This window comes from Accipiter gentilis, chromosome Z, assembly GCF_929443795.1.
Source record: "Accipiter gentilis chromosome Z, bAccGen1.1, whole genome shotgun sequence".
Classification (NCBI taxonomy): Eukaryota; Metazoa; Chordata; class Aves; order Accipitriformes; family Accipitridae; genus Astur; species Astur gentilis.
Window position 1 is genome coordinate 371,318 of NC_064919.1, and position 26,998 is coordinate 398,315.

Genomic DNA, 26,998 nt, shown 5'->3' on the forward strand with positions numbered 1-26,998 from the left:
CGGCTCCGCCCACCACCCACCCTCGAATCCGCCCTTTCGCCGTCACGTGCCCGGCGCTACAGGTCTCGCGAGAGCGGCGGAAGCGGCGGCGTAGGAAGATGGCGGCGCCGGGGACGGAGGTAGCGGCGGCGGCAGCGGCGGGGCCCGCGCCGGGCCCGGGGCAGGTACGGGCGGGTCAGTGACCGGGGAAGCTGGGACCGGAGAAGGGGGTAGGGGAGAACGTCCCGTTGGGTTGACAGTACGTTGCGTCCCATTTCTCCCCGTAGGTAACCAGTAACGGGAGCGCCGGCGGCGGTGAGGCGGCGGCGGCCGAGACGCAGCGACAGCAGCCGGCCCCCAACGCTTGGCAGGTCATCAAAGGTGTTCTCTTCAGGTGAGCCCCCACCCCCCCTCCCAAGTGCTACCGACCCGTCTCCCTCCGCGGCACCGGCCACCGGCCCGCCGTGCTACCGGGGCTGTGGCCCGGCCCGCTGTGGCACCGGAGCCCTAAAACTGCTCGGGGATACGGTGAAGTCCCGGGGCGGGCAGGTGGCTCATGTGTCGTCCCCCCCAGGGGACAGTGAGGTCCCTGGGGTGGGCAGGTGGCTTGTGTCCCCCCTCAGGGTATAGCAGGGTCCCTGGGGTGCAGGAGGATGGTGGTGCCCGTCCCCACATCTTGGGGGTCCTGCCAGGAGGAGGGAAGTCCGTGGGGCTGCCCCTCCTGGGGCTGTTGTTCCCCCTGCCCTGGTATGGAGCTTTTCCAGACCTCCGGGCTCTTAAGTTCCTTCCCAGTTTTTCTCTGGATCCCTCAGGGTCTGGCTCACTCCAGGCAGGGATGGCTGATTCTTTCTGGGCTCCTCTGAGGAGCCGCCGGCATTCCCTGCATCTTGCCAGGGGGGATCCAAAGTCCATGCCATGGCATGGATGACTTCTGGTGCGGTGCCGAGCCCCTGCCCTGAGTCACTCCTGCTTCCGCAAGGAGGCAATCCTCTGGCAGGGAAGGAGGTCGAGGTGTTTCTGCCGGCATGCCTGGAGCCGGTGTTGTGCGTTTGGATGCACTGTTCCCAGCCTCACCTACGTTGCAGTGAGGAGACTGATGCTGGAGCCGGCAGGTTTCTGCTTTCAGGCCAGTGCTGCTGAATGGGTTGTGAATCCCTTCTTAGAAGCCATGACTCCTTCTCACATTCATAAGCTGCCTTCCTGCTCCGCTTCTGCATCTGTCTCTTCCTTCCCATCCCTCCCAGGGCAGGTTTGTTCCTTTCCAAAGTGCCATCTCCCCTGGCAGATCCGGTGTCCTGGCTGGCAAAGTTGGGGGGAAGAGCACTTCATCATCTCATGGCCAAGGGAACCGTGCCCTCGGAAATATTTCAGTCATCATGGTCAGCTGGCAGAGGAGATGCAAGGGAAAACTCACACCTGCAGGTGAATGGCAGCCCCGTCGTTGCCTGAGCCTGAGTGAGTGATGTCCATGCACCACAGACAAAGCATGATGGTCTGGTTTCCAAAACCTTCGGAAGAAGAAATGTCTTCCCAAGCCTTTCCTGAGCAAATGGTTATGTCTTGGGTCATGGATTTATGACCACTGATCGGGCTGCAGAAGTTCCCTCTGGTTCGGCGGCACAGCCAGGAGTGCACGTGGGGAGACTTGTTTGGGGTCTCCAGCTTTCCAAAATGCTGCGGCTCAGCCTAATGAAGAGTTATGCTGAAGTAAATCCCGACTTATCCTGGGATCTCCGGAGTCTTCTGCCCACAGCATGGAAGCACAGCCATGGCCGTTGCTTGGCCCCAGGAGCTGTTGTTCGGTTGCTGGTGCTGCCGGACATTCCCAAGCTTGTTATCCGGTTGCTCTGTGCACAGGCCAGGAGGGGGAAGTCTGATTTAGCGGTGCATGGGACACGTGTGAAAGGCTCCTCATGCTTTACCTGCAAAGAAAAACAGAGCTGGAAACTTGTACCTTGGGGCACTCTGCCAAAAACCTTCCAAAATGGGGGAAAAAGGCTTGATTTCTTTTAACACACTCAAACAGTGCTGCCTGACTCGGCTTGCGGAGGATGTGGGGAAGGGACCCATCCTCATCTCTATGCTGGGAGCAGCCCAGGGAGCTTTGGAGAGTGATTGTAGCTGTGTGCTGGAGGTTGGGAACCATTGTGACCATGGGTTTGGAGGTGGTGAGCGAGCTGGGGGCTCCGCTGGAAGGTCTCTGTGTGGCTGGGAGTGTGCTGGGGTTTGCCCCTTGCTCGTTAGGTGACCCCATTGCTTCTGCCACCTGTGTTTGGGAGCCAGCTTTGTCCCGTGGCTCTGGTGTCCTCTTGGTTTGACATCAGTTTGCTTACGGAGGGCTGAGCGCCTTCCGTGCGTGATTCAGGGTGTCTGCCAGGATCTGGAGATGCCCTAGTGTCCTCGTCCTGTGCCAGGGATGCCTTGCATGCCCATTAGCAGCCTTCTCTGGGATACCTCGGAGTGCGACTTTCTCCCTGTGTCCTTGAGGCAAGCTCCCAGCATCTTTGCTCGCTTTCGGTGTGCTGCCACTGTGCATGGTGCTGGGTCTGAACTGGCCCAGAACCAGTTCTGGCCCGTGCCCCTTGCCTGAGGGCAAATGCCTGCTGTGATAGAAATAGGTGAGAATGAACAGCGAGTTTTGAAGGCTTGTCAGTCCAGCGCTAATGATTTCCTCCTTGCCCAGGGAATGGGGAGAGGTTTGTTTGCAGGCTGTGTCCAGTTTGGCGGGGAAGGGCTGCTAGAATGCCTGAGTGGCTTCTCCTCCTTCTTCCCACAGAATCTTCATCATTTGGGCCATCAGCAGCTGGTTCCGCCGTGGGCCGGCACCGCAGGAGCAGAGCAGCACGGGTGGGACACCACGAGCCCCGAGCCGAAACCTCTTCCCCAAGGACACTTTAATGGTAAAGCCTGCAGAAGCTGTGCTGTCCCATCCTGGGTGACTGGCAGTGCGGTCACCGTGTGGTGGCTCTGTGGCTGGACCTGCTGCTCTAGCTCTGAGTTAGATCTTAAATCCAGTGGAGCTAAACTGTAGCTCTGCCTGTGGCTGCCATGCTCTGGCATTGTGGTGTTAGCCAGGAGTTACTTCTCAGGCTCACCAGTGGGCCAAGCCAGTTTAGGAGGGGAAGGCATGGTGCTGTATGGCAGAGCGGGAGTGGTTCAGGCTCCCATATCTCAGCATCAGGCTGAGTTGTCCACCAGCAGCTGACATCCCCCTCTCTCTGCAGGATCTCTATGTTTATATCTCCGAGCACGAGCACTTTACAGACTTCAATGTCAGCTCGGCGCTGTTCTGGCAGAAGCGGGATCTCGTCTATGGGGACTGGACCAGCGGGGAGAACGCTGATGGGTGCTACGAACACTATGGGGAAGTCGACATTTCACAGGTGGGTGCACCCCATACTCTTTTGGGAAGGTTTGAGGCCAGGTAGAGGGGGATCGTCGAGAGGCTGGTGAGGATTGCCAGGATCATGCTCAAAACCATCCAGGGAGCTGAGGCATGGAGCGGCGTTGGCTGCCGCAGCACATCCCTGCCATTACCTTTAGCTGTACCCTGCTCGCTTCAGATGGCAGGTGAGACCCTGTGGGGTGGGCTGGTGTCTCTTCCAGATGTGCTGCAGAGGTGACGGGGCGTGAAGCCATCATTTTGGTGACCAGCCGTTAAAGACTTCAGGTTTGCCCCGAGCTGTACAGCAGCTGAGGTCCACTCTGTGAGGGAGGGGCTGCTTCTTCACACTTTGGTTTCATATGGGGTCAATGGCTGCGGGAAGATGGTTGGCGTCAGTGCCGAATGCAGGCACCGAGGTGGTGGCGGCAGCTGGGAGATGACAGCTGTGCTCTGACTGCATCTGACTTGTAACTGCCTTGGTTGGGGTGTGATTTCAGAGCGTTCAGCAGAATGGCTCCATCTACATCCATGTGTACTTCACGAAGAGTGGCTTCCATCCTGACCCCAGACAGAAAAACCTGTACAGGCGCCTCGCCACGGTCCACACGTCACGAAGTACGGCCTAGGGCAGGAGGGCAGTGTGCGAAGGCCCGGGGGTGGTGCTGGGGAAAGGGGCACCCCAATTCCTGTGTCAAAACAGGAGCCTGAAGGAGTCATGCTGAGCTCTGGCTTTGGCTCAGCAAAGGCAGGTGCCTGAAGGGGAATATTAGGGCAAATATCCAACTCCTTGTTGGCCTCCAGCATGCTGGCTCGGCTGCTCCCTGAGCTGGATGCTTTTTACGCTTGGGATTTGTCTTTTGTGAATGTAGGGAGGGAAAACCTCTTTAAATCCCTGCAAGCTCGTGGTTTCTGTCCACATTATGCGGGAGGGGGGGTCCTACCTGTACGGGGAGGGTTGGTGGGGGTGGAACCACGTCAGCGTTGAGAAGAGGAAGGAATTGCCATGTTCAGGTCTTCCTGCAGGACAGGAAGATCTGGACACTTCATCTCAGGTGTTTTTCTCCAACAGCGATGCGATTATCCCAAAGGTTTGGCTGTTCATCTAGTTTGTTGCCCCCAAGCTACAGCCTTTCCCTTTGATAACTGGAGGATCTGTGAAACAGCCCAGATGAATTAGTCCTTCTGGGGGGTGATGCGAGAGAAACGGGCTTCTCTGGCCAGCTTGTGTCTGGCCTGGCAGGCCGTAGCCTCCTTAGATTTCCTTCCCTACCTTCTCATGTGCAGCTGGAAACGCTCACATCTCTTTCCTTCCAGTGATCAACAAATACAAGCGGCGGCGATTCCAGAAAACCAAGAACCTCCTGACAGGTGAGACGGAGGCAGACCCTGAAATGATCAAGGTAACTGGCTTTTTTTTTTTTTTTTTGTGGGTTGGTTTTTTGGATGTTTGGTTTTTTTTTTGCCTCATTGGCCAAACTCCTAAATATTCATGTGCCTTCCTCTCGTCGCAAAGCTGTCGGGAAGCACTGTAGAGGATTTGCTGTCCTGCCTGGGGCACATCCCTCCTGTTCCGCAGAGTGGGAAGAGGATGATGATTTCCTTGTAGTATTTCTGGGATGGGAGGGTTGGCTCTTGCCCTCCCAGCTTCCCCACTCTCTGTTGACTTGTTTAAGGCGGGGTGGCGGTGGGCTAACGCTGGGCAAGACGGAAGGATGCCAACCGCCATGCCGGTGACGGAGGCAGTGATATTCTCATTGCAGAGGGCAGAAGACTACGGTCCTGTGGAGGTCATCTCGCACTGGCACCCCAACTTGACCATCAACATGGTGGATGACCACACACCCTGGGTGAAGGGCAGTGTGCCACCCCCCCTGGACCAGTGTAAGGGCTGGGATGTGCCGGGGCTTCTCTGCTCCAAGGGTGGCTTTCCAAGGATAGCCCTGCTGTCCCCTCTCCTCAGAGGACGTGTTTGGGCGCCTGTGGGGAACAGGGACTTGTTTTTCTGTCATTGGCATGAACCCCACCTCTCTGGGAGCTTGTAGCGGGCTGGGCTGGGGGTTCAGCAGCCTCTTGGTCTCTCCCAGGTGGCTGCCAAGGGGGATGACGGTGACGATGGCTCTCATGGCTCCCTTTTGCCTGCTCAGCCCTCCTTCTGCTCTTTCCCCCGGCTCCAGATGTGAAGTTTGACGCCATCAGCGGTGACTACTACCCCATCCTCTACTTCAACGACTACTGGAACCTGCAGAAGGACTATTTCCCCATCAACGAGACCCTGCAGCGCCTGCCCTTCCGCCTTTCCTTCTGTCCGCTCTCCCTGTGGCGCTGGCAGCTCTATGCTGCCCAGAGTACTAAATCCCCCTGGAATTTCCTGGGAGAGGACCTCTATGAGCAGTCAGACGAGGAGCAGGACTCGGTGAAGGTTAAGAGGCGCTCACGGGTCTCCCTCCTCCCAGCTGAAGCTCTCTTGCTTGTCCCCATAGATCGAGACCTCTTTTTTTGTAGCAGCTCCTTCCCCCTGTTTCATGTCTTTCCCTAGCTTTGCTGAAAGAGTGTTCAATGCCTGTTCTTTGTTGTGATCACTCCTTATTAATTACCTTTGCGATGCAAAGTGTGGGGGGCTGCGCAGGCACCTGCCTTGGCTCTGTAGGGGGAAGGGAGCATGGAGGCCATAATGATAGAGAGCAGTTAAACCCCTTGTCCACCTCAGTGCCCTGTGACCGGCTGGATCATCCTGGATTCTCCGTGTTCCTGGGGCGTTGGGCAGGAGGAACCTCAGAGAGGTTTTTGATGCCTGTTCCAGGTCGCTCTCCTGGAGACGAATCCCTACCTGCTGGCGCTGACCATCATCGTCTCCATCGTGCACAGCATCTTTGAGTTCTTGGCCTTCAAAAACGGTGAGCGCTGTGGAGAGACCTTGCGGATCTGCGTAGAGGGGAAGGACGCAAAGGCGGCGGTGTGACCTAAAACCCTCTCCCTGCTCCTGCCTCTAACCCTTTCTCGTCCCCACGGCGGTGGCGGAGCAGACATCCTTGTGCTGTGGCGCGTTCTCAGCTGGCTGAATGCCACGCGCTGCCACGAGCCCTCCGCTCCCTGGCTGTGACTTCTTCAGCAGCCATAGCTAAATCCAACCACGTCCTGGGCAGGCTGTGGCTGCTGTGGTGTGCGTTGAGGCATCCGGCACCCCTCTGTCGCGATCCTCCATGCCGCAGGGCCAACTTGAAGGCAGAAAGCCGGAAACTTGTGGTTTTCTGGGTCCCTGCTGCCTGCGCCGATGCCAGACCATGCTTTGCAGTGTCTGCTTGGCTCTGGCGATCACACTGCCTGCTTCTTTCACTCCCTCCCCTGGGGCGTGTGCTGCGGTAGCTCTGTGGAGGCTTGGGTGCAGGAGCTTCCCCTTCCCCTCTGTCGGGGTGACAGCTTGGACCCCTTCCTGACAGACATCCAGTTCTGGAACAGCCGGCAATCTCTGGAGGGGCTCTCCGTCCGCTCCGTCTTCTTCGGTGTCTTCCAGTCCCTCGTCGTCCTCCTCTACATCTTGGACAACGAAACCAACTTCGTGGTGCAAGTCAGCGTCTTCATTGGGCTCCTCATCGACCTCTGGAAGATCACAAAGGTCATGGACGTCCGGGTAAGCAGTAACACGGGTGCGGGGGGGGTTCTGGCAGTGCCCCTGGTCCTGCTTGGTGATGCCTTTCCCCTCTCCTTTGGCAGCTGGACCGAGAGAACAAGGTAGCAGGAGTGTTTCCCCGCGTAACCTTCAAAGACAAGTCGACCTACATCGAGTCTTCCACAAAGGTGTACGACGACGTGAGTCAGGGCTGCGGGGGGGGAAGGCGAGTGCTGGGGATGGCACCGTGTTGCCAAGCCCGGCTCCGGCCAGCCGCTGGCTTGGCCGAACACCTTGACGCACCTCTCCTCACTTCGTCTTCCCCAATTCCCCTGGGACTCACCCGGGGCAGGGCAGGCGGTGAAATGGGCTACCGGCACTGCCTACCCCCTCCTTGGTCTGAGGTTTGGGAACCGGGAAAGTGCCGGGCTGGGACTCTGGCATGTTGCCGGCTGATTTTTGGATGTCACTGCCTCCCCAGATGGCTTTCCGGTACCTCTCATGGATTCTTTTCCCTTTGCTGGGTTGTTATGCTGTGTACAGCCTGCTCTACCTGGAGCACAAGGGCTGGTACTCGTGGGTGCTGAGCATGCTCTACGGCTTCCTCCTGACCTTTGGTGAGTGCCATGCTTGCCGCCGGGAGATGCCGAAAGTCCCCCTATGATGTGATGAAGGTGGGGGGGGGGTTGTTGCAGATTACACCTTGGGGTGCAGCTTTTTCTCTGGGACTCCTTCCTGCTCTGCCCGGGCTCCCCTGTTTTGGGGGAGGGTGTGTTGTCTCACTGGTACTGGCAGGCTTCGTTACGCTAACAAGGACACCACCCTGCCCCCCCGGCCCTGCCCAGGCTTCATCACCATGACACCCCAACTCTTCATCAACTACAAACTGAAGTCGGTCGCCCACCTGCCGTGGCGCATGCTGACCTACAAAGCCCTCAACACCTTCATTGATGACCTCTTTGCCTTCGTCATCAAGATGCCCATGATGTACAGGATAGGCTGTCTGCGGGATGGTACGACCTTGGGAGGGGGGGGGATATCCCTACTGGTGCTTATGGGGGCTGGTCCCACTTCCTGGGGGTCCCTCCTGCTTCCTTTGGGTCCACACTGGACCCTGTGCCCTCCCTTTTGCTGCATATCACCCTGTTGCCCCCCATTACTACTTGTTTGGGGGGGTCCACTTGTACCCCCCCCTCACCTTCACCCCTCTCTTCCTCGCCCCCCCCACAACAGATGTCGTCTTTTTCATTTACCTCTACCAACGCTGGATCTACCGTGTTGACCTCACACGCGTCAACGAATTTGGTGTCAGTGGGGAGGACCAGGTCTCCTCTCGCCCCACCCTGCCCGGCAGCCCCCCCACAACGCTGCCTGTCGGGGTCCCCCCAAGTCCCCTGGGGGGCGAAAAACCACCAGAGGACAAGAAGAAAGATTAACCAACCCCCCCTCGCTCAATTTTTACCATACCTGGCGTTCCTGCTGGGCACCGGACGGGGGGAGCGGTCGGGCCGGGTGGTTTGGTTTTTTTTTTGGTTTTGTTTTTTTTTTTTTTTTTGTTTCTTCCCCCCCTTCCCCCCCTCCCATCTCCCCTGGGACTGGGGGGTGAGGGGGGTGGGGGGGCGGCCGTGCGGCCCCCCAGGGTGTGTGTGGGGCCCTCCTGCTGTGTTTCACATCCCCCCGTGGTCCCGTTGTGCGCTCCATCCCATTGTGCCGGTGTGTAGGACAGTGTCACGGAGTTTGGCGTCACCTCTTCCATAAAGAGCTGATTTAACCCCAAAACTGACCCTCCTGACTCGCCTGTGCCCTCCCACTCCCCCTGCTCCAATTTGGGGGTCCCCCCCAAAGGGATCCCCCCTTTGGGGCTATCTTCCCCACCCCCGTCTTGGTGGGGGGCACCCTGAACCCCTCTATTGGGGGGGAAGACATACCCTGAACCCCCCTACTTGGGACACACCCCCCCCCAAAACCTCCTATTGGGGGGTGTACCCCTACTGGGGGCGACACCCTGACCCCCCAGTATTGGGGTGCACATCTACTGGGGGGGGCACCGATTTCTCCCTGGGCTCAGCCTTTGGGGTGCTGGGAGGGGGGGGGAACCTGGGGGTCCTGCTGCTGTTTTTGGGGGGGGTGTCCCCGCCCCGGGGCGGTGCGGGGGTCCCTCCGGGTGTTCGGGGGGGGGGGGGGGCCGCGGGTGTCCCGGCAATCCCGGTGTGTACCGGGGGCGTCCCGGTCCCGGGGATCCCTCGCGGTGCTTCCCGGGGGCTGCGGGGGGGTGTCCCAGCACTTGGGGGAGGGCCCGGTCTTGGGGGAGGGGGGCCCTCACGTATTCTTCCCCCTCCCCCTCCCGCCTGTCACGGGGCTCCGGCAGCGGCTCCTCCCTGCGGCCACGTGCTGCGGAGGCCCCGCCCCCTCACGTGGCGGAGCACCGGCCCCGTGGCCGCACGTGGCGCCCGTGGCGCCGTCACCGAGCGGTGGCCGCGCTCATTGGCTGCCGGCGCCGTCTCTCCGTCTCGGGGGGCGGGGCCCGGACAGCTCTCAGCGCGGTTGCCGTACTTCTCGCCCGCCGGTACACGAGTCCGGTCCCCCGCCGGTACCGGAGTCCGGGCCCGCCCCTAGGCCCAGCCCCGCACCGGTGCCCCCGAGACCGGTACCGGAACCCCCTGCCCGGTACCGGAGATCCGCCACCCCCTCCCCGTTCCCGGGTTCCCCTCGTCACCGGTACCGTCCCGCTCTTTGTGGGTCCCCGCGGCCCATCCCCCGGATCGAGCCCGGCCATCCCCTGCCCCCCATCCCGGCCCGGTACCGGCACCGACTTCGGACCCAGGCAGGTATGGGGGTGGGGGGGTTTTGGGGCACACGGGGACATTTGGGGAGACATGGGAGGGCTTGGGGAGACATGGTGGGGCTTGGGGGGACAGAGGGACATGGGGGGATACGGGGACATTTAGGGGGAACATGGGGTCTTTGGGGCTTTGGGAGACACAGGGACATGGGGGGACACGGGGACATTTGGGGGGGCTTTGGGGGACAAGTGATAATGGGGGGGGTACAGGGGACATGGTGGTACTATGAGCATGGGTGACAGGAGGGATCGGGGTGGGGGGACAGGTGGTGACTGAGTGTGTCGCCTTCACAGCTGTGACAATGGGGGGGACACAGGGGACATGGGACTGGGGGATGCTGGGATTCCCCAGTCCCCTTGCCACCCCCAGAGCTACTTTGGGCGGGGGGGGACACACCACTGTGTCACATTCCCTGCTGCCTCTGTCACCCGGCCATCCCTATCACCCGGCCACTGCTGTCACCTGGCCACTCTCCCCCGGCGTGGGGCCACCAACTGCCCGCCCCCAGTCACCATGTGCCCCCAGGACCCCCCCCCCAGGGTCCCTATGTCCCCCCGCAGGAGGGGCCACCCTGATGCCAGCCGAGCCAGAGGTGCCAGGGGTGGCCACCGAGCCCCTCCACTCTGTGGTCCCCCTAAAGAAGACGGGGGACGAGTGGGGGGCACAGGCTCCCCAGGCCAACAACGTTGAAAAGGACTCTGGCTTCTCAGGTAAGGGCTGTATCCTGTCCCTGTCCCCTGGGTTGGGGGTCCCTGTCCCTGGGCTGGGGGTCCCTGGGGCCGGCTCAGGGTGCGGTGGGGGCTCACCCCCACCCTGGCAGACACCAGCTCGGAGCACCTGAGTGGGCGGGAGCAGACGGATATGGAAGAACCGCCGGGCTCTGGCACCCAAGGGTCCCCACCACAGCACCCGGCCACTGCCCCGGCACCCGGCCACCCCTTCGCCCACCTGGCACCTGTCTACCTCGTCCACAACCTCCTCTTCCAGCAGGTAATGGCACTGTGATGCCAGATCCGGCACCGGGCTGCTTTCATACAGTGCTACACCAGCACCATGCAGCTCCGGCACCGTGCGGGACCAGCATGGCACTGCTATGGCACCAGGCTGGTTCAGAACCATGTGGCTCTGGCACAGAGCTGGTTCAACACTGTGTGGCTCCGGCACCGTGCAGCTGCAGCACCAGGCTATGCCTGCACCAGGCTGCTGTGGTACTGTGTGGCTCCAGCACAGCACTGCTATGGCACTGGGCTGGTTCAGAACCACGTGGCTCCGGCACTGGGCTGATTCAACACTGCATGGCTCCAGAACCAGGCTGTGCTGGCACTGGGCTGCTTGGGAACTGGGCTGCTCTGGCATCATATGGCTCAGGCATGGCACTGTTACGGTACTGTGGTAGTTCAACACTGTGTGCCTCTGGCACCGGGTTATGCCTGCACGGGGCTGCTCCGCCACTGTGCGGCTCCAGCATGGCACTGCTGTGGCACTGGGCCGGTTCAGCACCATGCAACTTCGGCACCGGGCTGCTCCAGCACTGCGTGGGTCCGACACAGCACTGCTATGGTAGCGGGCTGTTATGGCACTGAGTGGCTCCAGCACCAGCCAGCTCTGGCCTCACTTCCCCCCCTCCCCTTTCCCCGCAGTCCCTGGGAGTCCCCCCAGAGCCCTGGCAGCCAGCTCAGCTTCTCCTACTTCAGCCCCCGCCACCCACCATCCCCCACCACGACGCCACCGACGCCTGCCATGACGCCACCGTGACGGCCACCCCAGTAGGGAGCCCAGGTTGCCAAAAGCAGCGGCTGGGGGTGACGGTGGAGTTTTTGCGTTGGGGGGGGCTGCTGGCGGCGGCTCTTCGGACCGGGGCCCTTCTCCGGCAAAATCGGCGCACCCAGCGGGAGATCGCCACCCTGCGCCGGCACACTCGGTTACTGGCCCGTGCCACACGCGATCCCCGTGCCTGGCCTCGCCTGCGTGATGCCCTGGGGGGCGGTGGCCCGCCGGTGCCCCCCAATTCCTGCCAGGAGCCCCCTGCTTTTGGGGAGGGGTTGGGTGCAGGGGGGCTGTAGGGGTGCGGGAGAATAAAGGTGCTGGGGTGTCCCCAGTGTGTCCTGGTCCTGTGTTCGCGGCGTGTGTGTTCCCCCCAGTGTCCTGCCCCTGTGGCTCTGGTGGGTGCTGGGGTCCACCGCCCCCCAATAGCCCTTGGGGTCCAACCCCAATGTCGCTCCCCAGTGGCCCCTGGGGTCCCCCTTGTGTCCCTTGGGATCCCCCATGTGTCCTTCCCCAGTGGCCCCCAGGGTCCGTCCCCCCGGGTACCCAATGGCCTCCAGGGTGTCGTCCCCCCCGCCACGTGTCCTACTCCCGGGGTCCCCCCTTCCCACGTCCCCGACCTGGGATGGGGACACAGGGACACACGGACATGTGGAGTTGGGGCTGTGTTCCCGCCCCCTCCCCCCCCTTTTCCGCGCCACCGGACCCAGGGGCGTGGCCTCAGGATCGTGGCCCCGCCCACCACCGTGGTGGCGGGAGGACGGGGGCAGTAGTACGCATGCGCGAGTCCGAACTGGAAAAACGGGGCGCTGCCTTTTGATTGACAGCGCGGCGGCCAATCGCCGCGCGGAAGGGGGGAGGGCGGGCTCAGAGCCGCGCCGTGACCCCGCCCCTGCGGCTACACCGGAGCCCTCCCGGCGGCCCCTGCGCTGATCCCTGACCTTTGATCCCGCTCCCGGTCGGGCCCGGGCCTACGACCCCCACCATGGAGGCGGTCCCGGTCCCGGCGGGGAAGCAGAGGCGGTTCACGGTGCGGCAGGAGAGTCCCGCCGACCCCTTGGTACCGGCGGCCGGGGGAGGCTGAGGCGGCGGCGGCGGCAGCGGCGGTGGCGGCGGGGGGGGCCGAGGGAGAGCCCGGGGGAGCCACACGGGAGGCTCCGTGGAGGGGGCGTGTGTGTGTGTGTCGGTGTGGGAGGCCCCACGCAGACATCCCCCCCCCCCCCGCCTCCTCCCTATCAGGTCCCGTCGCTCTTCAAACCCTCCGGGCCCCATCCCGGCCCCTCCCCGGTACCACCGGGCCCCAGCTCCTATGCCGAGTACGTGGTACAGCAGTCGGTCCCCACGGCCTCTCCCGGAACTACCGAACCGGTTCCGGTTCCCGTTAGTACGGCTGGGGTTCCACCTCGACCCCCTCAGCCCCCCGAACCTGGTGGTGGTGGTCCCCCGAGGGGGGCTGTACCGGGAGGAGGGGGGAGCAGCGCCGGGGACGTGCCCCCCCTGCCCGTGCTCAAACCGGGAGCCAAGAGCAGCAGCATCATCGTCAGCCCACGGCAGGTGAGGGGGGGGGGGGGGACAGCGGAGGGGGGGGCCGGGGGCCATCCCGGTGTATGGGGGAGGGCCGTCCCCCGGTGTCATCCCCCAATATTTTGGGGATCAGAGGGACCATGCCCTAGTATTTTGGGGATCAGGGGGGACTGTCCCCTGATATTTTGGGGCCCGAGAGCACTGTTCCCTGATATTTCAGGGCTCGGGGGGACTGCCCCCCAACACTTCAGGGCTCGGGGGGCACTGTCCCCCGGTATTTTAGGGCTCATGGGGACTGTTCCCTGGAATCTTTGGGCTCAGGGGGGGACCGTCCTACAATATTTTGGGGCTCTGGGCAGGATCATCCCCTGTTATCTTGGGGCTGAGGGGCACTGTCCCCCAATATTTTACAGCTGAGAGGACTGTCCCCTGATATTTTAGGGCTCATGGGGACTGTCCCCTGGAATCTTGGTGCCCGGGGGGGACTGTCCCCTGATATTTTGGGGCTGAGGGGATTGACCTCTGATATTTTGGTGTTCCAGTGGGATCATCTCCTGATATCTTGGGGCTCAGGCGCACTGTCCCCCAATATCTTGGGGCTGAGGGGGGACCATCCCCAGTATTTTTGGGCTGGGGGCACCATCCCCCGATATTTTGGCGGCTCCAGGGGGACCGTCCCCCAATATCTTGGGGCTGAGAGGGGACCATCCCTGATATTTTCAGGCTCTGGGTGCACCATCCGTCCCCCAATATTTTGGGACTGGGGGGACTGTCCCCTGCAGCACACCAGCATGTGCCTTGGGACACGGGCGGGGACTGTCCTGACATCCCAGAACACGGAAAGGCCCTGTGCCCTGGTGTCCCACGACATGGAGGGGGAACCAGGGCCCCATCCATCCGCCCCCCTGGCCATTGGGGTCCTCTGACCCACCACCCTCTCCCTACAGCGGGGCAACCCGGTCCTGAAGTTCATCCGCAATGTCCCTTGGGAGTTCGGCGACGTCGTTCCCGACTATGTGCTGGGCCAGAGCACCTGTGCCCTCTTCCTGAGGTGAGCGGGTGCTCCTGGGGGTCCCCGGGGGTCCCCTCAGTGTCACCCTGTCCCTTTTGTGTGTGTCCCCCCCCAGCCTGCGGTACCACCACCTCAACCCCGGCTACATCCATGACCGCTTGCGGCACCTGGGCAGGAGCTATGGGCTGCAGCTGCTGCTTCTCCAAGTCGACGTGGTGAGAGGTTCCTTGTCCCTGTCCTCGTCCCTCTGTCCCCTCCATCCCTGTCCTCTCACTCTCCCTGTCCCCTTGCTCTCCCCATTGCTCTGTCCCCTCACGCTCCCCGTCCCTCTGTCCCCTCCATCCCTGTCCCCTCACACTCCCCGTCCCTCTGTCCCCTCCATCCCCATCCCCTCACTCTCCCCATCCCTCTGTCCCCCCCGTCCCTGTCCCCTTGCTCTCCTAGTCCCTCTGTCCCCACGGTCTCCCCATCCCTCTGTCCCCTCCATTCCTGTCCCCTCAATCTCCTCGTCCCCCTGTCCCCTTAGTCCCCGTCCCCTCACTCTTTGGGCTCCTCTGTCCCCATCTTCTCACTCTCCTCTCTCCTCTGTCCCTTCCCATCCCTGTCCCCTCACACTCCTTGTCACCTCTGGTCCCCATCCCCTCCCTTCCCTGTCCCCTCTGTCCCTGCAGAAGGATCCACACCAGGCGCTGAAGGAGCTGGCGAAGATCTGCATCCTGGCCGACTGCACCCTCCTGGTAGCCTGGAGGTAAGGACTGTCCCCGTGTCACCCTTGGGTGTCCCCACTGTCACCCATGGGTGGCCCCCTTACCCACTCCCCGTGCCCTCCCCAGCCCTGAGGAGGCCGGGAGGTACCTGGAGACCTACAAGGCCTATGAGCAGAAGCCGCCCGACTTGCTGAAGGAGCGTGTGGAGCAGGATTTCCTCTCCCGGGTGAGCTACGCACCCTCCCTCCCCCCCACCACAATTTGGGGACCTTGGGGACCCCGAGGGTCCCCTGACCCCCACCCTGGTCACCTCCAGATGACCGACTGCCTGACCAGCATCAAGTCAGTGAACAAGACGGATGCGCTGAGTCTCCTCACCACCTTTGGGGTGAGACAGCCCTGGGGATGTCACTCTCCCTGGGGCACGCTGGGGACAGGGGATGCATCCCTGAAACCCTCGCCTACTCCCCAAGACCCTCACCTGACTCCCAAGCCTCTCACCCTCCTCCCCATCCCACAGTCGCTGGCAGCCGTGGTGGATGCCTCCAGGGAAGATCTGTCCCTCTGCCCCGGTGTCGGACCCCAGAAGGTGAGCGACGGGGGGACATGGGGGATGTTGGTCCCTCACCCCCCCGCCTGCCTCACAACTCTCCCTGTCTCCATGTGTGTTCCCCCCCTCCTCCTCCAGGCCAAGCGGCTCTTCGACGTCCTGCACGAGCCCTTCCTCAAGGTCCCCAAATGAAGCACCACCCCCAAAATCTTTGGTTTTATAATAAATGGCATTTATCGGTGACAGGGCCTGAGGGGGGATGATGATGAGGACAGGGATGGGGCGGGGGGGATGACATGGGGTTCACTCCGGCTGCTCCCGCTTGTGCTTCTTTTTCTTCTTTTTGGGCACCTCTGGCTCTTCGGGGGCCACCCTGACGTCTGGGGGGTCTCCTGGCCTGCAATCCCTCCCCTCACGACGTGCCACCCTCTCCGGGGTGGACACCTCGGGTGCCTCTGGCATCTCCTTCATCATCTTTTTCTTCTTTTTCCTCTTGGTCAGCGGTGGGTTGGGCACCGGGACGGTCACTGGCACGCTGGGAGGGGGCCCGAAGCTCTCAGTGATGGTGAGGCAGCCGCGGAGCGGGGGGGCACAGGTTAGGGGGCCAGTGGGGGAGTCTGGGGCCAGGAGGAGGGTGCTGCCGGCCCCCCCCAGGACCCCCCGCAGCCTGTAGATCCGCTTGTCACTGTCGCCATCCCTGGGGGGCTGGAGCTGCCCGCAGCCATCCAGCGGCACCGTGCAGCCCTCCAGGCTGTGGGGACAGGGCAGTGAGTGGGGGGGACACAGCTGCTGGTACTGTTATCTCCCCCCCCCCCCCCCCCCCCCCCCCGCCGCCGGCATTGCCACCTACCCCTCCATGGTGCCTTGTGACCCCCTTGATGGCACCACGGACTCCCTGTCACCCCCCTCCATGGCGCTGCCTGAGCCCACGCTGATGTCACCAGACCTGCCCTCCCCGCCTCACAGCCTTCAGTGGTACTGTGAGCCCCCCCCAGCTGTCACTGTCCCACCGTACCCTCCCAATGTCAGTCACCCCCCCTCCCCCATGGCACTAGCCCTATCATACCCCCAGCTGTCATCACCACCCCATGTCCCCCCCCTGATGCCAGCAGCTCTGTCACTCCCTGGATATCACTGTCACCACCCTGTGCCCCCCACAAATGTCACTGTCATGTCCCCTCTCCCCCCCCCCCCCCCCCCCCCCCAGCTGACCTCTCAGGGCAGAAGTCGGCAGGGGCGCGGATGAGCCACACTTCAGTGCTGGGACCCCCCAGGGTCGGCCCTTGCAGTCCCAGGGGAGGTGAGGGGGCCACCGCCTCAAACTCGGGGGGGCACCGGAACTGCACTGGCCCTGGGAACAGCCAGGTCACAGGCTTGGGGGGGGCCTACGCTGCGATCCCCACGTCCCCCCTCCTGTCCCCCCTGTGCCCCCCCCCAGCCCCTATGTCCCCTGTGTTCCCTCCAGCGCCCCCTGACCCGAGGTGCCCCCGCTGTGTGCCCCCAGCCCCCTCTTGTCCCCCATGTCCCTCCATCCTCTCTAGCCCCCCATATCCCCCTGCCCGCCCTATGTCCCCTCTGTCCTCCATGGGCCCCCAGTTCCCCCCACGCCCCCCCCCATGTCACCCTGTCCCCTCTAGACCCCTCCCCAGACCCCATATGCCACCCACATCCTCCTGTCCCCGCAATTTCCCCACGGCCCCCAAGCCCTCCATAGGCCCCTGCCCACCCAGTTCCCCTACGCCCCCCCATACTCCCCTATGTGCTCCCATATCCCTCTACCCCCAGCCCTCCCATATCCCTGTGCCCCCCCAGCCCCCTCACATCCTCCCATGTGTCCCCCCTATTCCTCTGTCCCCCCCGTATCCCCCCATGTGCCCCCCGAGATCGCCCCGCTCACCCTCCATGCTGCCGCGTGCACGGCGTTGTCCCGGCCCCGCCCTCTGGGCGTGGCCCACCTAGCCGCTCAGCCTCGGGAGAGTCCCCTCCTCCCCCCCCCCCCAATCCCCGCGGGGCAGTTGGTGCGGTCCGGCGGCGGGAACAGGGGGGCGGGCTCCAGAGCGGGGCCACGCCTTCTCCCCGCCCTCTAACGGGCGTGGCCTGGAGTCGGCCCACCGGCGGCGGCTTTTAAAGGTGCAGAGACCCCCCGGGACCCCGCGGGGACATTGCGGAGGTCCGGGGGGGGGCCCAGGGTCTCCCGGGGGTCGGGAATACCGGGGGAGTGGGGGGTGGGGAGGGGTCAGGCCCGGACTACAGCTCCCGGTGTGCACCGGGACCCGCCCGACCGGCCGGGACGGGCCGGAGCGGGGGCGGGAGCGGGGCTGGGAGGCGCCGGCGCTGCAGGTACCGGGGGCGGGGGTGAGCCCCGGGGTTCTGCACCCCCCAACCCACCCCTGTAACCCTCCTGTGGGTTCTACCCCCCCTCCCGTGGGATCTGCCCCCTTCTTGTGGGACAACCCCCCCGTGGGATCTAACCAGCCCTCCCGTGGGATCTGACCCCTTCTCCTGGAACACACCCCTCCCGTGGGATCTAACCCCCCCGTGCGATCTAACACCCCCCGTGGGATTTACCACCCCCCCCGTAGGATCTGACAACCCTCCCACCGCGGGATCTGCCCCCTGCTCGTGGGACCACCTCCGTGGGTTCTGCCCCCCTCCCCCGTGGGATCTGCCCCCTTCTCGTGGGATCACCCACTCGTGGGACCCGCCCCCCCCTCCGTGGGATCTGCCCCCCCCCCCAGCACCCTGGGGCGCAGGGTGCGGCCCCCCCTACTCCCCGCTCAGCTCCCTCCCCCGCGTGACCCAGCGCTCTGGAATTGGGCGTAGAGGCCGCGGGGACGCGGGCGCGCCACCGGCACCCACCGGCACCCCGACCTGCACCCGGCTGCACCCCACCAGGTACTGCCCCCCCCCCCGTGGGACTGGGGAAGGGAGGGGTTGGACCCCCTAAGTCTGTTTTGGGGTGCTGGGGGGGCTTGGGGAGCACCCTTGGGTGCCTGGATGCTGGGGTCCGGATTGGGGTGCTGGGGTGGAGGGAGAGCACCTTTGAGTGCCCCCCCGGATGCCTGGGTCCAGTTTGGGGGGGCTGGGTGGGGGACGGTAGAGCACCCTTGGGTGCCTGGGTCCGATTTGGGGTGCTTGGGGAGGGTTGGGGAGCGACCTTGGGTGCCTGGGTCCGATTCGGGGTGCTGGGGCAGCACCCTTGGGTGCCCGGATGCTGGGGGCTGATTTGGGGTGCTGAGTAGGGCGGGGGAAGTACTTTTGGGTGCTCCCCTGGATGCCTGGGTCAAGTTTGGGGTGCTGGGTGTGTGTGTGGAAGCACCCTTGGGTGCCTGGACACCGGAGTCTGTTTTTGGGGGGGGGAGAGCACCCTTGGGTCCAATTCGGGGTGCTTGGGAAGGGTTGGGGAGCACCCTTGGGTGCCCAGCTCTGATTCGGGGTGCTTGGGGATGGGGGGGAGCACCCTCCGGTGCTTGGGATGGCTGGGTCCGGTTTGGGGCGCTTGGGGAGGGGGTGGGGAGCACCCTTGGGTGCCTGGGTCCGGTTCGGGGTGCTGGGAGGGTTGGGGAGCACCCTTGGGTGTCTGGACACCAGGGGTCTGGCTTGGGGTGCTCAGGATGGGGATATCTGGATACCTGGGTCCGATTCGGGGTGCTGGCTTTGGGGGGGAGCACCCATGGGTCCCCTGACGCCTGGGTCCAGTTTGGGGTGCTGGGTTTGGGGGCGGCACCCATGGGTCCCCTGACGCCTGGTTCCAGTTTGGGGTGCTGGGTTTGGGGGGGGGGCATCCATGGGTGCCCGGACGCCTGCGTTCTTTCCCAGCTCCCCTCCCGTCTCGCCACCCGACCCGGGGCGAGCTGGGGCTTGTCCCCCGTCTCCCCGGGGGCGAGGGCCGGGTGGGGCCGCTTGGGTGGGGCCATGGTGCTGGGGGGGGAGTGGGGGGAGGACAGGGTGCCCCTCTGACACCCCAAATCCCCTCCTCCCCCCCTTGCTGGCATTGGGTCACACACAGTGGGGGGGTCCCCCCTTTCTGTGGGGGGCAGACCTTCCTCCACCCTGTCCCCGAAGCTGGGTGACCCCAATGAAAATGGGGGGGGGTTCCCGCCACCCCCTCTTTAGCAGGGGGGTGCATCACCCCCCACCCCACCCACCCACCAGGGCCCTGCCCAGGGTGGGAGGGGTTGCGGGCGGCACCCCGTTCTTTGCGATGGATTAATTACCGGTAATTATAATGATGATGATGATGATGATGATCCCCGAGAGGCGAACGGGTCCCAACACGTCTCCGCTCCCCATGTTCCCAGGGGATTGGGGCACAGGGTGGGGGCACAGGGTGGGGATGGAGGGCTGCCCCCCCCATGGAAGTGGGTGGGTGCCCACCCATTGCCCCCCACCCCCAAGGTGTCAAGATGGCAAGCGAGCGGCTGCGCAGCGCCCAGGACCTGCTGGATCTCACCTTCCAGTGTGAGTGCTGTGCAGTGGGGAGAGGAGGGGACACACACGCAGACCCTTTTTGGGGTGCAGCCTGACCCATGTTCCCCCCCCAGCCTTGGCCATGCAGCACATGGACTTGAAGCAAGTGGAGCTGGACACAGCAGTGGCCAAAGTGGACGAGCTCTCCCGGCAGCTTGAATCCCTCTGGACTGATGGGCCTGGACCCCCCAAAGTAGGATCTGGGACCTGGGGTGGGGAGGGGGGCCACCCCATTGCCCCCCCCCTCCACCCCAATACCCAGTCTGCCCCCTCCACCCCTCCGCATCCCCAGGAGACGTACAGCCCCAGCCGAACCCGCTCGCCCCTTGGCCGGAGAAGCCTGGCACCGGACAATCTGGAGATGTCGGGGGACACACTGGGTCGCCCTGGTTCCCCCCGGACCCTCCATTATCTCCCTGGGGAGGATCGGGCCCCTTCGCCCCGACCCAAGGTGTTGGCGGTGCCCTACGAGGGGTTGGCACTGCCCAGCCCGGGCGGTCGAGCCCCCTCCCCTCGTCCCCATCGTTCCTATGAATTCTTGGGGCTCGGGGGGTCCCCCAGACCGGGTGAGGGACCTGTCTTCTTCCCCGAGCGGGCACCCTCACCCCGACCCCCCGCGCCCCCCCCTTATGAGGTGCACGGGCTGTACCCCTCCGTCAGCAGCCCCACCATCACCTTCCGGGCGCAGGGTAAGGCCACTGCGGTGGTTTTGGGGACACACACATGGTGGGGACAGTCCCTGGGCTGGGGAGTGCTGCTGTCCCCATCTTGGGGTGCTCCTGTTCGTCCTTGGGAAATCTCGCTATGAGATACTGCTCCTGGGGTGCCCCCAAGACACCGGGGGTGTCCTCATCTCTGGGTGTCCCCAGTCCATCCTGGGGTGTCCCCATCCCTGGGTGTCCCCAATCCATCCTGGGTTGTTCCCAATCCATCCTGGGGTGTCCCCATCCCTGGGTGTCCCCCAATCCATCCCTGGGTGTCCCCAGTCCATCCTGGGCTGTCCCCCAACCCTGTCACTGGGTGCTCCTGCCCCAACCTGCAGTGCCCTCATCCATCCCCCAACTTGAGCACCTTTAGGGGGGTGGGGGTGTCTGGGGGGGTTTCCTCAGCCCCCATCTCTCTGTCCCCCCCCCAGATGACCTTGTGATCAAGCGGCGGCCGCAGAAGAGCTGGAACGAGTCTGACCTGGACGTGGCTTACGAGAAGAAACCCCCCAGCTCGGGGGGCTATGACCGTGAGCTGGGGGGGAGGCTGGTGGGAGGTTGCACATGGTGGGGCTGAGGAGCAGTGGGGGGGCTGAGGGAAGCCAGGGCTGTGATCTGAAGTGGCATGGGGCTATTAAGGAAGGTTTGGGGGTGGAGGGGACATTTTAAGGACCGGAGCGGGACAGAGCTTCCAGTGGGGATGGTGGGGGAGTCATGAGGCAACTGGGGGGGCTGCTGGGGTGTCCAGGGACAGGTTGGGCCTGGGGGGACAGACCAGGAGGATCTGGAGCTGCTGGTTGGGGTACAGCGGGTTGGGGGGGTGGTCCAGGGGTGCTGGGGGGCTTGGGCATCACCACGTGGGGCTTCTGGGGCTGTTGGTTTGGGTGCTGGGGTGGGGGCCCAGGGCTTGGGGGGCACCATGTGGGGGTCTGGGGGTGTTGGTTTGGGTGCTGAGGGGGGTCTGGGACTGCTGGGGGAGGGAGGGTCCAAAGTTGCCAGGCTGAGTGTGGGCTGCTGGGCGCTGAGTGTCAGGGTGCCTCTGGGGTGGGGGCCCTGTCCCCCCCTGACCCCTAGCACAGCACTGAGATCCTTCCCCCCCCTCCCAGGCACCAGCGAGGGGCAGCCGGGGCTGCGTCCGTCCCTGGGGCTGTCACTGGCACCTTGGAGGGAGTCGAGCCTGGATGGGGCTGGCGGGCAGAGCAAGGTGACCACTCGGGGGTGGGGGTCCAGCCACCATCCCCAGCCCCGGTGCCTGATGCCGGGGTAGATGGGCAGATGGGCTGACTCCCTTCCCGACACCTTCTTTTCCCCCCCCACTCCTCCAGGATGGGGCTTACGGGGGCCACAGTGCCACACTACCCCGTAACTACAAGGTGTCTCCGCTGGCGGGCGAGCGGCGGGCAGAGGGACCCTTTCGACGCTCGGGACCCGGCACCCTGCCCCGCAGCTGGCACTTCTCCCAGCAGCCGGTCTCCCGCATCCCTGTGCCCCCCCAGGGTGGGCGACCCCCCCGCCACAAACCTTTGCCCCTTTCCATGATCTTCAAGCTGCAAAACGCTTTTTGGGAGCAAGGGGTCGGCGGTCCCCGGGGGCTTCCCTTGGTGCCCCCCGCTGGTCCACGTGCACCCCAAAAGCAGCCCCAGCTCCCGGCGCTGCCCCAGGCCCCCCCGGCGCTGACTGGGGGTGAAGGTGAGGTGCCCGTGGCAGGGGGTCTGGAGTGGGAGACATAGGGGTTAATTGGGGGGATCTGTGCGCAGCGCGACGTGGGTTTGGGGGGGACCAGGGGGCTGCATCATGAGGGGTATAGACTTTTGGGGGGTGGGTGAGGCAATGGGGCTGCAGCATGCTGAGATGGGGGAGTTTTTTTGGGGGGGGGTCCCTGGGCTTCTGGTGTGCTGACCCATCCAGGGTGGGGGGTTATGGTGCTGACCCCAGCCCCTGCTCTGACAGGATCTGGGCGCCCCGTGCCCCCCGAGACCGTCCCACCAGAGGGAGAGCCAGAGCTGGAGCGGCTGCTTCAGGGTGGGGAGGCCGAGGGGTTGGAGCGGCCGCTCAGCCCCACACGGCTGCAGCCCCTGCTGCCCCCCGAGGCCCAGCGGGTCCCTGAGTTCGAGGAGGTGGCACGGGTGCTGGCCGAGATGCCGCGACCCCTCAAGCGCCGCGGTTCCATGGAGCAAAGCCCAGGACCGGCGTTGCCGCCCACCCGTACCCGCCAGTACCAGCAGCTCATCACCCGCCTCCTGCACCGCCCGCCCCGCCGCGACGAGCCCTTGGCTCCTGGTGACACCGGTGCCTCGTCCGACCTGCCACCCCCTGCTCCGGCGGTTCCTGAGGCTCGGCCACCCCGCCACAGCCCCCCACTGCAGTCCCCCAGCAGCCCAGCACCTGCCCCGGTAAGTGTCTGCAGTCCCTGGGGTGCCACGGTGTCCCGTGGAGCCCCCCGAGGTGCCACGAGGTGCCCACTGTCCCTTAGAGCCCCCCAAGGTGCCACGAGGTGCCTGGTGTCCCTTGGACCCCTCTGGAGGTGCCATGAGGTGTTTGGTGTCCCTTGCAGCCCCCCAAGGTGCCACAAGATGCCCAGCGTCCCTTGGAGCCCCCCGAGGTGCCAGGCAGTGGTTGCTGTCCCCAGGGCTTCCCCCAGTGTCCCCAGAAATGACAATCAGTGCCTGGTGCCACCAGACGTGGCCCTGCAGTCCCCATAGGTGCACCGTGGTGCCAACCAGTGTCCCAGGAGGTGTCCCCAAGGTCCCCCAGGTGCCAAAGAGCCCTGGGTGCCCCGGGAGGTGTCCCTGGGGCCCCCCAGGTGCCAAAGAGTACTGGGTGCCCCAGGAGGTGTCCCCAAGATCCTTGGGTGCCAAAGAGCACTGGGTGCCCCAGGAGGTGTCCCCGGGGTCCCCTGGGTGCTGTACAGCGCTGGGTGCCTCGTCGTTGTCCCCCAGCCCCCCTGACCCCCCGGCTGCCGCAGGAGCTGCGCTCGGCCCTGCGCGACCCCTCCTCGCCCCGCAGGCGCCCCGGGGCCCGTGTGCGCCTCAACCCCTTGGTGCTGTTGCTGGATGCGGCCCTGACCGGGGAGCTGGACGTGGTGCAGCAGGCGGTGGCTGAGGTGGGAGAGGGGACCGCGGGGACAGGGCAGCGGGGACGAGGGCTGGGGTGGTGAGGTGATGGGGGACAGGGGGGCAGGGACGAGGGCTGGGGTGGCGAGGTGATGGGGGACAGGGGGGCAGGGACGAGGGCTGGGGTGGCGAGGTGATGGGGGACAGGGCGGCAGGGAGAGTGCTTGGTGGTCAGGGGTGGCAGGGGCTGGGGGTGGCAGGGGGGTGTCGGGGAACAGCAGCGGGGGTGGCAGAGGGTAGCGGCATGGGGACAGGCGTGCGTGTCCCCAGCTGAACGACCCCAGCCAGCCCAATGATGAAGGCATCACGGCGCTGCACAACGCCATCTGCGGCGCCAACTACAGCATTGTCGACTTCCTCATCGCCAGCGGGGCCAACGTCAACTCCCCTGATAGCCACGGCTGGTGGGATGGGGACGGGGACCTATCGACGCGGGGGCAGGGGGACGGGGACCCCATAGCCACAGACATGATGGTGTGGGGGACGGGGGACCCTGCAGCTGCAGGTGGTGGGATGGGGACGTGGACCCACTGATACGGGGTGGGGACATGGGGGACCCCCAGCCACAGCTACTGGGACAGAGGGTGGACACTGGGACCCCACAGACATGGAGGGGTGGGGACACCTGGGACCCCCAGACCCCCAGAGCCAGAGGAGATGGTGACAGGTACCCCAAGAACCCCCACAGCCATGGGGAACAGGGATGGGGACCCCACTCGCCCCCCCTCCCCCAGACCCTGGTGTGATTGGGGATGGGGAGAGAGGGGGACAGGGACCCCAATAACCCCCCAAAAACCCTGGGTGAGCAGAGACAGGGATGGGGACCCCAGTTACCCCCAACAGCCCTCAGTGACTGGGGACGGGGAGGGATGGGGGACCCCGATCCCTCTGTAACTGAGGGACGGGGATGGGCAAAGGGGGGTCCCTCCTCCCTAGGACACTGGGGGGGGTTGCAGGGGAGTCCATCCTCTGCCCACCCCCCCCCCCCCCAAAAAATTCCCCCTATCCCGACGGTGCCAGGACACCGCTGCACTGCGCAGCCTCATGCAACGACACGGGGGTATGCGTCGCCCTGGTGCGCCACGGAGCTGCCATCTTTGCCACCACCACCAGTGATGGCAGCCTGGCCGTGGAGAAGTGCGACCCGTACCGGGAGGGCTACGCTGACTGTTACAACTACCTTACTGGTACCAGGGCACAGAGGGGCACTGGGGGAACTGGGAGTATATGGGGACATGGTGGGGGTATGGGTACTGGGAGGCGGTGCTGGGCAGGTATGGTTATTGGTGGGTTGTGGATACTGGGAGGGGGTACTGGGATGGTATGGGTACTGAGAGAAGGAATATGAGTACTGGGAGGGGATTCTGGGGTGGTATGGGTACTGGGAAGGGGTACTGGGCATGTATGGGTACTGAGGGGGTGGTACTGAGCAGGTATGGTTACTGGTGGGGTGTGGGTACTGGGAGGGAGTACTGGGGTGGTATGGATACTGGGAGAAGGAATATGAGTACTGGGAGGGGATTCTGAGGTGGTATGAGTACTGGGATGGGATCCTGGAATGGTATGGGTACTGGGAGGGTATACTGAGGTGGTATGGATACTGGCAGAGAATACTAGGCATGTATGGGTACTAGGAGGGTGTACTGGGCAGGTTATGGGTACTGGGAGGCAATACTGAGCAAGTATGGGTACTGGGAGGAGGTATTGGGGGTATACTGGTACTGGGGGGGTATGGGTACTGGGAGAAGGTATATGAGTACTGGGAGGGGGTACTGGGGTGGTCTGGGTACTGGGAGGGGGTATCACATGTATATAGGTACAGGGAGGAGATACTGGGCTGGTGTGTGTACTGGGAAGGGGTATTGGGGCTATACCAGTACTGGGAGGGTGTACTGGGGTGGCATGGGTACTGGGAGAGGGGTTTGGGGGTATACAGGTACTGGGAGTGGGCACTGAGAGGAGTTATGGGGTGGCATGGATACTGGGAAGGGGTACTGGGAGGGATACAGATACTGGGAGGGGATACCAGACGGGCATGGGTTCAGAGCAACAGGGTGCCAGGGGTGCAGTGCCATGGGGAGTGTTTGGGGGGGGGTCAGGGTGCTGACGTCTGTGTCCCCGCAGAGGTGGAGCAGAGCATGGGGGTGCTGAACAGTGGGGTGGTGTACGCGCTGTGGGACTACAGCGCTGAATTCGGGGATGAGCTGTCCTTCCGTGAGGGCGAGCCTGTCACTGTCCTGCGCCGCCAGCCCCAGGAGGAGCTCGACTGGTGGTGGGGATCCCTTTATGGCCACGAGGGCTACGTCCCCCGGAACTATTTTGGGGTGAGTCTGGGGGGGTATGCCACAGCACCCCTGGCCCCAGGGGGGTCCCACAGCACTCACAGCCACCCCATAGCACCAGGAGGGTACCCACAGTACTCACGGCCCCGAGGGGGGACCCACGGCACCCACATCCCTTAGGGGGTCCCACATTGCCCACAGCCCCAGGGGGGTCCCACAGCACCCACAGCCACCCCATAGCTGCAGGGGGGTACCCATAGCACCCCTGGCCCCAAGGGGGACCCTTGGGACCCTCAGCACCCACATCCCTCAGGGAGTCCTACATTGCTCATGGCCCCAGGGGGGTCCCACAGCACCCACGGCCACCCCACAGCCCCCCTATGGCCCTGAGGGCAGATTTCATGGCCTCCCTGGCCCCTCCATGGCTTGTGGTCCTGGGGGGCTGAGTCGGGGGGGAACCTTCTCCCTGACACCCTCCCCTTCCCCCAGCTCTTCCCCAGGGTGCGGCCGCAGCGGAAGAAGGTCTGAGGGGCGGCCCTGAGGATACAAGGTGGCCCTGAGCCGGCCCTGGCCCCCCCAGCCACTCGGATGCATGGGTCCCCCTTGCTGGCAGGCACCTCTTTGGCTGCCACCCATCCCGTCCCCCCCTGTCCGAGCAAGGCACCGGCGTGCTGCCTTCCGCCCCCCGGTGTCACATATTCCCCTGGCTGGTGACAGCGGGTGTCACCCCACGGTGTTGGCTTTTCTGGGGAGTAAAGAGCCTTCGGCTGCGTTGGGTCCGTCCTCTGCATTGCAGGGGGGTGGTGGGGGCTGTGGGGACTGAGGGTGACGTGGGTGGGGACACCCTGCATCAGACTGGGGGGGTGACATGGATAGGGACACTATTTGGGACTGGAGTAGGGTACACAGGTGGGGACACCCTGAATCAGACTAGGAGGGGGTGACATGAGTGGGGACACCCTGAATCGGACTGGGAGGGGGTTACACAGGTGGAGACACCCCGCTTGGGACCAGAGGGGTGACACAGGTGGGTGCCATGGGCAGGCAGGTACTGAGCC

The 26,998-nt window shown here is 64.2% G+C and overlaps 5 protein-coding genes across 6 annotated transcripts; 4 read left to right on the forward strand and 1 right to left on the reverse strand.

Moving 5' to 3' along the window:
* The first annotated feature begins 53 nt into the window (after positions 1–53).
* On the forward strand, positions 54–8,743 carry CLPTM1 (CLPTM1 regulator of GABA type A receptor forward trafficking). Its single transcript, XM_049795871.1, has 14 exons — positions 54–164; positions 267–373; positions 2,756–2,879; positions 3,204–3,362; positions 3,862–3,979; positions 4,679–4,764; positions 5,125–5,245; positions 5,539–5,783; positions 6,165–6,258; positions 6,802–6,992; positions 7,076–7,171; positions 7,453–7,588; positions 7,817–7,984; positions 8,205–8,743. The coding sequence occupies exons 1-14, from the start codon at positions 99–101 to the stop codon at positions 8,405–8,407; spliced, it is 1,914 nt and encodes a 637-aa protein (XP_049651828.1). The 5' UTR covers positions 54–98; the 3' UTR covers positions 8,408–8,743.
* Positions 8,744–9,376: 633 nt separating this feature from the next.
* LOC126035975 (WASH complex subunit 1-like) lies at positions 9,377–12,041 on the forward strand. The gene is made up of 4 exons (XM_049795152.1): positions 9,377–9,799; positions 10,375–10,524; positions 10,635–10,804; positions 11,455–12,041. Exons 2-4 carry the CDS (start codon positions 10,389–10,391, stop codon positions 11,875–11,877), a joined length of 729 nt encoding a protein of 242 aa, XP_049651109.1. The 5' UTR covers positions 9,377–9,799; positions 10,375–10,388; the 3' UTR covers positions 11,878–12,041.
* Positions 12,042–12,487: 446 nt separating this feature from the next.
* On the forward strand, positions 12,488–15,614 carry ERCC1 (ERCC excision repair 1, endonuclease non-catalytic subunit). Its single transcript, XM_049796034.1, has 9 exons — positions 12,488–12,638; positions 12,818–13,132; positions 14,050–14,153; positions 14,230–14,329; positions 14,786–14,862; positions 14,948–15,047; positions 15,138–15,209; positions 15,342–15,410; positions 15,510–15,614. The coding sequence occupies exons 1-9, from the start codon at positions 12,564–12,566 to the stop codon at positions 15,561–15,563; spliced, it is 966 nt and encodes a 321-aa protein (XP_049651991.1). The 5' UTR covers positions 12,488–12,563; the 3' UTR covers positions 15,564–15,614.
* Positions 15,588–17,297, reverse strand: LOC126036363 (DNA-directed RNA polymerase I subunit RPA34-like). The gene is made up of 3 exons (XM_049796036.1): positions 17,269–17,297; positions 16,584–16,722; positions 15,588–16,122 (listed from the first exon to the last, which is right to left on the reverse strand). Exons 1-3 carry the CDS (start codon positions 17,273–17,275, stop codon positions 15,675–15,677), a joined length of 594 nt encoding a protein of 197 aa, XP_049651993.1. The 5' UTR covers positions 17,276–17,297; the 3' UTR covers positions 15,588–15,674.
* A 321-nt stretch (positions 17,298–17,618) lies between these two features.
* PPP1R13L (protein phosphatase 1 regulatory subunit 13 like) lies at positions 17,619–26,711 on the forward strand. 2 transcript variants are annotated; one of them, XM_049796044.1, is made up of 14 exons: positions 17,619–17,711; positions 18,175–18,266; positions 19,770–19,832; positions 19,916–20,034; positions 20,134–20,530; positions 20,977–21,075; positions 21,652–21,749; positions 21,871–22,234; positions 22,496–22,938; positions 23,511–23,648; positions 23,929–24,062; positions 24,679–24,845; positions 25,783–25,982; positions 26,430–26,711. In XM_049796044.1, exons 3-14 carry the CDS (start codon positions 19,778–19,780, stop codon positions 26,466–26,468), a joined length of 2,253 nt encoding a protein of 750 aa, XP_049652001.1. In that variant the 5' UTR covers positions 17,619–17,711; positions 18,175–18,266; positions 19,770–19,777; the 3' UTR covers positions 26,469–26,711. The 2 variants fall into 2 exon arrangements, with proteins under 2 accessions (XP_049652001.1, XP_049652000.1); XM_049796043.1 differs by having other exon boundaries at positions 17,643–17,711; positions 18,195–18,266.
* Positions 26,712–26,998: the final 287 nt, after the last annotated feature.

What these genes read in the sequence shown, in the direction of transcription:
- CLPTM1 (XM_049795871.1), top strand. Translation starts at nt 99, where the DNA reads ATGGCGGCGCCGGGGACGGAGGTAGCGGCGGCGGCAGCGGCGGGGCCC. An exon ending in GGGAAGTCGACATTTCACAG is followed by an intron (nt 3,363 to 3,861) that starts GTGGGTGCACCC and finishes GTGTGATTTCAG; the next exon opens with AGCGTTCAGCAGAATGGCTC. An exon ending in CAGACCCTGAAATGATCAAG is followed by an intron (nt 4,765 to 5,124) that starts GTAACTGGCTTT and finishes TTCTCATTGCAG; the next exon opens with AGGGCAGAAGACTACGGTCC.
- LOC126035975 (XM_049795152.1), top strand. Translation starts at nt 10,389, where the DNA reads ATGCCAGCCGAGCCAGAGGTGCCAGGGGTGGCCACCGAGCCCCTCCAC. An exon ending in AAAGGACTCTGGCTTCTCAG is followed by an intron (nt 10,525 to 10,634) that starts GTAAGGGCTGTA and finishes CCACCCTGGCAG; the next exon opens with ACACCAGCTCGGAGCACCTG. An exon ending in ACAACCTCCTCTTCCAGCAG is followed by an intron (nt 10,805 to 11,454) that starts GTAATGGCACTG and finishes CTTTCCCCGCAG; the next exon opens with TCCCTGGGAGTCCCCCCAGA.
- ERCC1 (XM_049796034.1), top strand. Translation starts at nt 12,564, where the DNA reads ATGGAGGCGGTCCCGGTCCCGGCGGGGAAGCAGAGGCGGTTCACGGTG. An exon ending in TGCTTCTCCAAGTCGACGTG is followed by an intron (nt 14,330 to 14,785) that starts GTGAGAGGTTCC and finishes CTGTCCCTGCAG; the next exon opens with AAGGATCCACACCAGGCGCT. An exon ending in AGCAGGATTTCCTCTCCCGG is followed by an intron (nt 15,048 to 15,137) that starts GTGAGCTACGCA and finishes GGTCACCTCCAG; the next exon opens with ATGACCGACTGCCTGACCAG.
- LOC126036363 (XM_049796036.1), bottom strand. An exon ending in GCCGACTTCTGCCCTGAGAG is followed by an intron (nt 16,123 to 16,583) that starts GTCAGCTGGGGG and finishes CTGTCCCCACAG; the next exon opens with CCTGGAGGGCTGCACGGTGC.
- PPP1R13L (XM_049796044.1), top strand. Translation starts at nt 19,778, where the DNA reads ATGGCAAGCGAGCGGCTGCGCAGCGCCCAGGACCTGCTGGATCTCACC. An exon ending in CATCACCTTCCGGGCGCAGG is followed by an intron (nt 20,531 to 20,976) that starts GTAAGGCCACTG and finishes TCCCCCCCCCAG; the next exon opens with ATGACCTTGTGATCAAGCGG. An exon ending in CTGTTACAACTACCTTACTG is followed by an intron (nt 24,846 to 25,782) that starts GTACCAGGGCAC and finishes GTGTCCCCGCAG; the next exon opens with AGGTGGAGCAGAGCATGGGG.